Source organism: Aphelocoma coerulescens, chromosome 18 (assembly GCF_041296385.1).
Source record: "Aphelocoma coerulescens isolate FSJ_1873_10779 chromosome 18, UR_Acoe_1.0, whole genome shotgun sequence".
Lineage (NCBI taxonomy): Eukaryota > Metazoa > Chordata > Aves > Passeriformes > Corvidae > Aphelocoma > Aphelocoma coerulescens.
In genome coordinates, this window is record NC_091031.1 from 4,129,670 (window position 1) to 4,138,947 (window position 9,278).

The 9,278-nt window shown below is 42.7% G+C and overlaps 1 protein-coding gene and 1 non-coding gene across 10 annotated transcripts in view; one reads left to right on the plus strand and one right to left on the minus strand.

Moving 5' to 3' along the window:
- The window catches only part of TEX2 (testis expressed 2), a 44,742-nt gene extending 37,528 nt beyond the window's left edge, over positions 1-7,214 (plus strand). For all 9 annotated transcript variants that reach the window (XM_069032996.1, XM_069032998.1, XM_069032995.1 and 6 more), the window contains 4 exons: positions 1,823-1,945; positions 3,854-4,063; positions 4,291-4,411; positions 5,218-7,214. In XM_069032996.1, the coding sequence (XP_068889097.1) occupies positions 1,823-1,945; positions 3,854-4,063; positions 4,291-4,411; positions 5,218-5,340 (577 nt within the window). In that variant the 3' untranslated portion in view covers positions 5,341-7,214. The remainder of the gene's footprint in view (positions 1-1,822; positions 1,946-3,853; positions 4,064-4,290; positions 4,412-5,217) is intronic.
- An 856-nt stretch (positions 7,215-8,070) lies between these two features.
- On the minus strand, positions 8,071-8,200 carry LOC138120384 (small nucleolar RNA SNORA76). The gene has a single exon (XR_011155845.1). It is a non-coding gene; the product is annotated as a small nucleolar RNA SNORA76 (small nucleolar RNA).
- Positions 8,201-9,278: the final 1,078 nt, after the last annotated feature.

Consider the following 9,278-nt stretch of genomic DNA (forward strand, 5'->3'; position numbering starts at 1 on the left):
CACAAAGTGGTGTGAGAAAGGCACTTACTCATCCAGAGAGAGGAGGCGGAGGGAAACAGCTCTGGGGTTTAACTGTCTGTGGCTGTTGTTAGTGTAAAGCGAGACAAATGGGTCACTGTTGTACTTGCTGTTTGAAATAGAAGTGAAGTGTGCTGAGACACAGTCTGGTAATGCTGTCTTGCACACCCTCTCAGGAAGATGCTGCTCTCAGAAAGGGTGGGAAACTGTTTAATTGCCAATTTTATAAAATTAATACATTACAGATTCTGCTAAACAGGAGATGAGGCAAAAGCAGGCAGGTTAACCCAAAGTTATTGGAGCTTCTTACCCCATCATTCCTTTTGGCTGTGTTGAACCACATAAAAACAAACTGACAAATGGCAATTCATAAAATATTGTGCAATCTTTACAGGAACAATACAGTAGCTCCAAAGTGATTTTTTTTTTTCTGCCAATGTTTGTGCCATATAAATGGTCCATTGTATACAGAGCTCCCCTGAAATCTCACTCAAGCTTATTTATTGTTGCTTTGTTTAATGCGAGGAAATCCTGTGGTCTGACCCACTTGGTGCTTGTGAGGCACTTCAGAGGACCCCTATAACCAGGAAATAAAACACTTCCTTATAAGAAGGTGACACCTTTGAAAGCCCTGAGAATGCCCTGGGCTCACTTTGAGTTGGGTGCCACAGCATGCACAGAAAAGAGAAGTGAGGTCACACCCTGGTAGAAAACGTGTAGTTTGACCTAAAACTGAATTTCTGTGAGAAACAGCTCCAGTGTTGCTATTTGGGCCAGTGACAGGCACCACCCGCCACCCCCACATCCTCAAGGAGGTGGCTCAGTTTGCTTTGCTCCTTCACTCCTCTGCACATACACAATGGTGCTCTGGATAGGAAGAGGTTTGTGATTCTAATCCCGTAGCCTGGGTAGGAAGTTCTTCAGTGTAGACAGGTCCTGGGATCTCTGCTCCAGTTGGGAAGGAGTTGCACCTGACCTGTCCCTTTACATCAGGACTTCATGCAGCAACTACCAGTTTGTTCTGTGTACAGAATAACAGGCAGTGGCCTCAGTCCATGCCCTGCTTGAGGTTATTAATGCTTCAAATACATTTCCAAGAACACACATGCACACAAAAAGAAAGAAGACACAGCTATAAACTGTATTCTGAACATGCTGTAGAGTATTACAGTCCTGGGTATAGTCCCTAGGGTGAAGGCCATGTGCTTGTGAAGCCTGTGTTGTGTAACTGCTTCAAGCTCTTGCATTCAGTAGAGATCTGTTAATACTAAAGTGTATCCACTGTATCCTTCTCTGATTTAAATCTGTTTAAAAGATTTGAAATTTTTCTTGTGATTGTGTACATAAATTCTTCCACAGTTTAAGTCTAGGAATTAGTTACTACTATGTGGTACCCAAAGGGCAACACTTGTTTATTACTTTACTTTTTTCCCCATGGCATTCAAACAAAATGGCTTGTCCAACCCTAATTCTGCTCAAATCATGGAGAACCACGAGCAGCAACAGAGATGCTTCCAAATGTATTTTGAATAATCTCCACATCTGATTTGAATATGTAGAATAGCCACCCCCATGCCAGCCTCTTTCATGAAGGATTATGTTCCACTGGGGAAAACAGATTTTCTGTTTTGAAAGCTGATTTTGCCAGACTGACTTGAGAGTGGGTTTGATTTTGTTCTTTTAGATAGCATTTATAAAAGAGGGGAGGGGACAGTTCAGAGACCTGTAATATCAGCCAAAGCTGTACAGTATGAATAGCTGTTTAAGGATATTACATTTGACCTGGAAAATTGCATTGTTTCAGTTTCAGGCCAAGGGCGTATTGTCTTGCAGACAGCGATAAGGAATCCTCCAGCGCTGGGTCTTCAGAGGAAGATGATGCTCCTGAGCTGGCAGGAGAGAAGCAGGTGACCCCAGGAGGAGAAGGGTGAGATGTTTGTTAATCCTTCCCTCCCCCCACACCTGATATCTGGTGCCAGTCCTGTGATGCTCTTTGTCCCCTAGGATGGCAGAGTGTGAGTATATCCAAGCAATGAAGCAACCCCAGTTGCCCATTTCCAGGGCGGAGGGCAGCAGTGGAGCCCTGTTCACCCCAGCCCTGCAGGGACTGCTCCAAGCTCCACTGGGCACCTTCCAGTCCCTTCACTACTGGATTGCTGGGAGGCCAGAGAAGTTCTGGGGACTTTTCACCAGCATGTCCTGCCTGGTAGCAGAGCCAAGAACAGGATTTTGTGTGAAAACTTGAAACCCTCTCTATGCAGTATTATCCCCGCACTGATCCTGCCGATCCCTTATTTCCAGTGTTCCATTTTCTTTTCTTTAAGAAAACAACTGTTACTCAAGCCTATTTTTCTTGCTCAGTTTTGTGTTAGGTTTTTTTTTTTCTCCTTGAGGACTTCATGTGTCTGCGCTGTGCAATACTGCCCTCTGATGCTGTGGACAGATTTCAAAGAAAATTTCCCAACATCAGTGATGCCACATAATTCCTTGTTTTGGTTGCTGTTCTGATTTTTTGCTTTCTGCATCTGATTGCAATTATACCATGCAATGAGAAAGCTGTAGTCAGCCCAGAATGTCTGAGACAATCACAATGTTTTCTATGTCTGAACATACCTAAGTGATTTTTACAGTGAATGTACCAGAAGACTCATGACTTATTCAAAATGTTCCAGGGAATTTTAGCGTTTTACTCCTAAACGCTTTTGAAAATTGTTTGAAGAATTGTTTGAATTACTGCAATTGATGCATTTCATATCTTCTGCAAATTCATAGATCATGTACTGAATTCTTTATCAAGAGGACAAAGAGAGAGAACGAAAAATCTTAATGTAAAATACTGAAAACATTTTCTTACACTTATTAAAAATCTGCATTACTACCACTATAAAATCTGATGAGAGAGTAACTTCTTTCTCTGGGTAAAGATACAGCTAGTATAACATCCCATAATTGAAATTTATTTACCCTTTTTATATCAGCTGAACAGTTTTTTCTCCTGTGTCATGCTAAGGACAAAACTCTGTAAGTCTGTGTAACAATGATAATGTTTTTTCCCCGCATAGGAAAATGTCATTTCCTTAGGAAGATTATCTCTGCTACATAACACAAGAGCCACAATTAGACATGATATAGTGTGTGGAAAATACCAAGTGTGCTATTTTTGGAGTGTATATTTCCAACATGAGATAGGGGTGAGAAGAAACATTCAGTCCTTAAAGCATCTGTTTCAAAAGCCAGGAATACTGTCTGACAATTGCCAGGAAAAGCCCACTTTTTGCAGTCATAGTTAAACATTTTTGGAATCATTCCACCCACTGCCAAAACTGTTTTCCTCCTCTTTTTCACCATCCTTATACTCGAAAATGCTACAGTTTTTAAGGTTAAAATTTTAAGGTTAAAATTAAAAACTTTTTGTTCAGCGCACACAGTTAAATAATTAGACACAATGGTTGGGCCTTCTATGCTGATGATTCGCGCAAGTCTTAGTGCATCAGTGTCTTGACAATTTTTTTGGAATGGTAGTAGACAAGTAGTCACTTCTCATGCCAGCTTGCTGGCATAAATGATATAAGTGTATTTGCAGTTTTAAAAAATGCTGCGTTTCCAATGCCATCTGGGAAGGAGTGTTCAGACTGAACAAGAGTTTCTGCCAGACACTTGTAGCTGCTAGACTACAGCTGCTGGGTGCAGGCTCTGGGATGTATTGCTTGGCCAAGTATCTGTTCAGAATTTTTATATCAAAAACTTCAATGATTGAATAGAAAATCCTTGTCTGTCTTAGCAAATAGGTTTAAGAAAATTATCTTGATATCCTTTTTCTATTCTCTATGTAAAGGTATGTTGGAGGACATCGGACAAGTAAAATCATGAGAATTGTGGATAAAATTACGAAGTCAAAATACTTTCAGAAAGCAACAGAGACTGAGTTTATTAAGAAGAAAATTGAAGAGGTCTCCAATACTCCATTGCTGCTAACAGTTGAAGTACAGGAGTGCAGAGGAACACTAGTGATTAACATTCCACCTCCACCCACTGACAGAATATGGTAAGAGGAGCTCAGAGCAGAGCTGGGCAATGTTTCAGGTGTGCTACCCGAGGGGTTGCAGCTAAGAAAAAAAGGTAAAGCCTGGCTCAAGTGGGTTCTGGGCAAGGTGCAGTACAAATTAGTTGTAACTGAGGTCAGAACTATTATTAAGAGAAAATTGTTACAGATTTAAGTACTTGTTTTGCTGGGGTGTCTGTAATAAATCCTGCTCTGTGTTCTGTCCCAAGGTACGGCTTCCGAAGGCCTCCCTACCTGGAGTTAAAAGCGCGGCCAAAACTTGGTGAGAGAGAAGTGACTCTGGTTCATGTAACAGACTGGATAGCAAGGAAACTGGAACAGGAGTTCCAGGTGTGTTTCCTTTACATTTGCCTTTCATTGATGATACTCAATAACCCCAGTTAAAGGGGTGAGGTGTTTAATTTTCACATGTCCCATATTTAATGTATAACTAGTCATGTCCTCCACTGCTCCCAGTCAGTGGGATGGATGTTGAGAACTTAGTTGAAACTGACTGCTGGGATGGTCTCAAGATTCTGTGTAGCCCTGGGTGGAAATCTGTTTTAGAGATGAAAATGACATTTCTTTGAAATAGGTACCATGGTAAAATCTTTAGTACTCAAATAAGAACATGATCCTACATATTCTTAGATGATAGAGGGCCAAACTGTTGCCTAAAATTAAGAACAGATAAGGCACTACTTCCTCTTACTACTTCCTTTAAAGTAATTTTTTAAAAATCACGTTGATCATAGTGCAAAAAGAAAAAAGCCCCCTCCAAATACGTGTAGGATAGGAATAGTGACCAGCTTGATTCTGGACTCCAACCTATACAATCAAGCAGAAACCAAAACCAGTTATTTTACTAAAAGTGCAGTTTGAAAGTATATGGATGGGTAAGAGCTGAGAAAGCAATTAGAAGTTGGTGATGTTTCCTGTAGTGCCATTTTAATTGAATGAATATTCATATTTCTGAGTTTCATTTACAACTGTAACACAACAAAATGGCTTCAGTTAATGGGCACTGCACTGACTCAACACTGAGCTCAAGAACCTTTTATCTGTAAATTTGTTGCATTTTTTAAACTAAAATTGGAAAACTAAGGTTTCAAGTGACATATGAAATGTAACTTGATTTAATTGCATCTTTTTCCCAGAAAATCTTTGTCATGCCAAACATGGATGATGTCTATATTCCTTTAATGCACTCAGCCATGGATCCCCGCTCCTCCACATGCCCTCCTCAAGATCTGAGCACAGAGGCCTCTGATCAGCCATGACATGTGAAGACTCTTGCAGTTTACAGTATTATAAAAGTTTCTCTCATGGTTCTATAAACTGTGCTGTAGTTCTCATCCTTAACTTGTGCCACTCTCCCCCCTCCCAAGGACTGCCTATCCCTGCTCCTGTGTGCTCACTTGCCTGGTTATTGTTCCCATGTACTTCAGCTACATGAAGTTCCATTCCATTAAGCTGTTGATTTATTTTTGTACTGGCTGCCATCAGGATTTTAACTGGGAGGCTGAGGTGACCTGTTCTTGGGGGGAGGGAAGAGGAACTCAAATGTAATAGATCAAGGAGCTTGTCAATGCACCTGTAGTTCAGCTTGTTTTCATGCTCTGTTAATATGCATTGAAGTATTGAAAAGTTGTTTGGCAGCAAAAGGAACTGCATGCCAAATGGGAAAAATCCTAAATAAGGAATGAATTTATGAAACTGGAAGAATATTTTTCTTTCTCAGGCAGTTGGAGGTGTAGAATGAACTGTTTTATGTTCTTTCACTTCTGCAGTCAATAGCTTGTGTCAAGCAATCAAAATATGAAATGCTTTCAGGATAAAAGAATGTAAATTGGATGTATAGGTAATATTGTGATTCAGTGTGCTATATACACATTAATTTTTTTCATACAGAACTTGTGGTTTTTTTGGGAAGCAAGTAGCCATAGAACACACAACTATCAATGAAGGTGGGACTGTCAGATTTTTGTAAATGAGGAAAAAAAAGTTGGTAAAGCCATGAGACCAAACCATAGCAAGCCGCCTTATAGTGAGGTACAATCACCTTGGTTCCTGATTAATTCTGAATGTTTATAAAGACATGAGCACACACACCAAGTGTCAACACTGCACATCTCCAGAAGTAGTAACCTAACTGTGCATAGAGCCTCTCGCTGTGATGGAACACCAAGTTCTTTCTGACAGGAGTTTGTTGCTGTGAGTCTTTTCCATTGCACTGTGTTTACACCCAAAGCATGGGCCCGAATCCTCAGTTACAGCCCAACATGACATCACCTGGTGCTCATGGAAGCAGCTGTGGCTGACAGATTTTGACCCCCATGCATTGGTTTCTTGGACTTTGTGGCATAGGAATTCAAGCATTGCAGTTGTTTGAGCTGATCATGATTAAAGACTCTGCTAATTAGTGGCCAAAACTAAAGGGGAAGGGGGAACTAGCTTTTATTTCTGTCAGGTGTAATGAATCAAGGCTAAATGTATGCAGTAAATTCAAGGCATGAACACTACATATCCACTCCTTAACACAGATTATTTTTCTGATACTCAGTGTTGCCAACTATTCATGGATGTCAGAAAATGTTTTAGTTTACAAAGAAGGTGAGTTTTGGCTCTCCTTCTATAATTTTTTTTAAAGTAATTTTTAAAGAAGTTTTTTGTATGTTGTGTTGTCACATTTGATGTAAATCAAGATTTCCATGTATAACTTGATGATTTACCATCTCTAAAAGAAACTATTATATTGAAGGTTTTTTAAACAGCACCTTGCCTGAAACAAATTAGCATTTAATATATTTAAAATTAATTCTATATTTGAACACCTATTTTGGTTACCTTTAATTGAAATATTAGTAGTTATATTTGTTACCTGAACTCCTCCTTGACCATTCCAGGCTGTGTATATTCTGGGGTTTGCTGATTCTGTAGGCATTATTTGCCTTTCATGAAGTCTGCATGTCTTGTACAGTTCTTTTATATGAGTTAATTTATATGTGCAATAACTAAAGTCAAAGGACTAGATGCACTAATGTGTAAACAGATTTAGACTTATGTAATAAGACTGTCATATTGCACTTCATAAACTGTGGGTAACTACACTCTGCTTGGTTTTATTAAATAAATTTATCCCATGTCGAACAAATCAGTAATTTTATTTCTACAGCATTTAGCCACTATCTAGCGCAAGTTGTTTTAAAAACTTCAGAAAGGCAGCTTCCTAACATGAGCATGCCCTGTGTCTGGCAGCCTTTTATATACAGGTACTTGGTCATTGTGGCATATGACAGTTTCAGGGTTAACCAGTGCCGAGCTTTAAAAGGAAAACCTAAATTTTAAGTTTTGTTGTCATGAAACTAAGCTTCACCAAAGCAGTAAGTATTCATATGAGAACTATGCTTTAAAAACGTTTGCATAACTGGCAAAACTGAAAGGATTACCACCAGTTATAGAACAGAGCAGACATGCATCCACTTCTGCTACCCTGAAGAGTCTCGGTGAGGTTAATTATTCCTTAGTCTGCCTAGACTCTGCCCTACTCCTAGCATCCCTGTTGTTCAGATCTTTTGTATTTAATTTACAGAAAATGCTGTACTTCCTGGTATTAACACTTATAAGAGTGGCCCTTTAAAATGCTGCAGCTTAGTCATGGCAGTCAAATTCTCGTTTTGTTTTGCACCACGTATGTACACGACCCCCAGCCCTGGATGCTCCAAGCTCATTCACCCAGCTGCTTTACTCCTGCAACAAGCTAAGCAGGAATCCCAGGACTTTTCTAACGATTCAAGTCCGTTTTACAACTGAATCCTAAACTACTTAAAACTATGGCCGTGGCCTCGGCTGGCTTGAGTCGCGTGGAACCGACTCTGCTTTGGCCCTGGCACCGCCCTCCCGCCGGGAACAGGCTCCTCCTTGCAGGAAGGGCAAGCAGCAGGATCCGGAGCAATGCGCGCCACCCCCCCCCCCGCCGCATCCCCGGAAAGGAGACGCAAGCTCGCAAACAATGTCACTTGCTTTTAAAAGCGCCGCCCGGGTCGGGCCGAGCAGCGCCAGTTATTAACAAGCACTTCGCTGTAGCACCGCTGCTTGGCCGGCGGCGCCAGGCGGGCACCGCCGGGTCAAAGGCAGTGCGGGCACGCGCGGAAGAACCAGCCGGACACGTTCTGGGTGATACAGCTTTATTTACCGCCGGTCCTGGCCGCCGGTCGCCGCACAAGCCCTGCAAAACACGGAGAGAAAAGGGGAGGTTATTGATGCGGTACACCGCGGCCACCCCGCAGGGTGAACGCAGCCGGGACGCTCAGCAGTAGTTGTGCTTCATGCATGTCAGCAGTCTAACACGTGTCAAGAGACATCACCGTGGCCCGGCCTCACCACCCGCCCGCTGCCTTCCCACCCAGCCTGCTCACCTCGCCAGCCACGCTGAAAGAGAGACCCAGAATCCGCCGCGCTCTCCTTTATAGAGCGGCCATCCCCGCCCTCCTCGTCTCGCCCAATAGAATTGGAATCCGGGGACACGTGCTGATGCGGGTGCGGTTGCGCGCGAAGGTGGGCGGGGCTGCGCGAAGGCAGCGGGCGGGGCGGGCTGAGGCGGGCTGAGGCGGCGTCGGGAGGTCAAGCGGAGGGTCTGACGGAGCTTGATTGTCTCGTGTCGCTTCCGGCGTGTGAGGCGACTTTTCGCCTTTTCAGGAACAGTAGTGCTCCTTCTACTTTGCTCTAGCGTTTTGTTGCTGTGAAGAAATAGGGCTCAGTATTAAAAATATAAAAGCTCAGGTCCCGGTTAGATCTCTCCCCGTAGAGCGGATGCTGAGGTGGTTCCTGAGGGGAGCAGCCAGGAGTAGAGCGCACTCACCAACGCTCGGCTCCCCTCCTACCTCAGCCGCTTTTAGGGTTTTTTTCTGTCTCCTGTGAGGCTGTGGGAGACACTCGTGTGAATATAACTCCAGTTAGGATCTGGCACACTACAGCGTTTGTACAGCTACTGATAAATTCCTCCTGTAATGTAGCAGGCTGTTGCTGCCACGGCACATACAGTGTGTTTAGGGGTTTGCTTGTTCTCACATAGCACAAATTCTTAAAAGTCAAGGCCACCATAAAGAAACGCATCGGAGAACTGGAATCACAGCAGGGTTTCCAGCTGCAGCATATTTTCATGTATTCCGACTTGCAGGTCAAGTCACCACTAGGTTAAGGCTCTGAGGGACAAGGT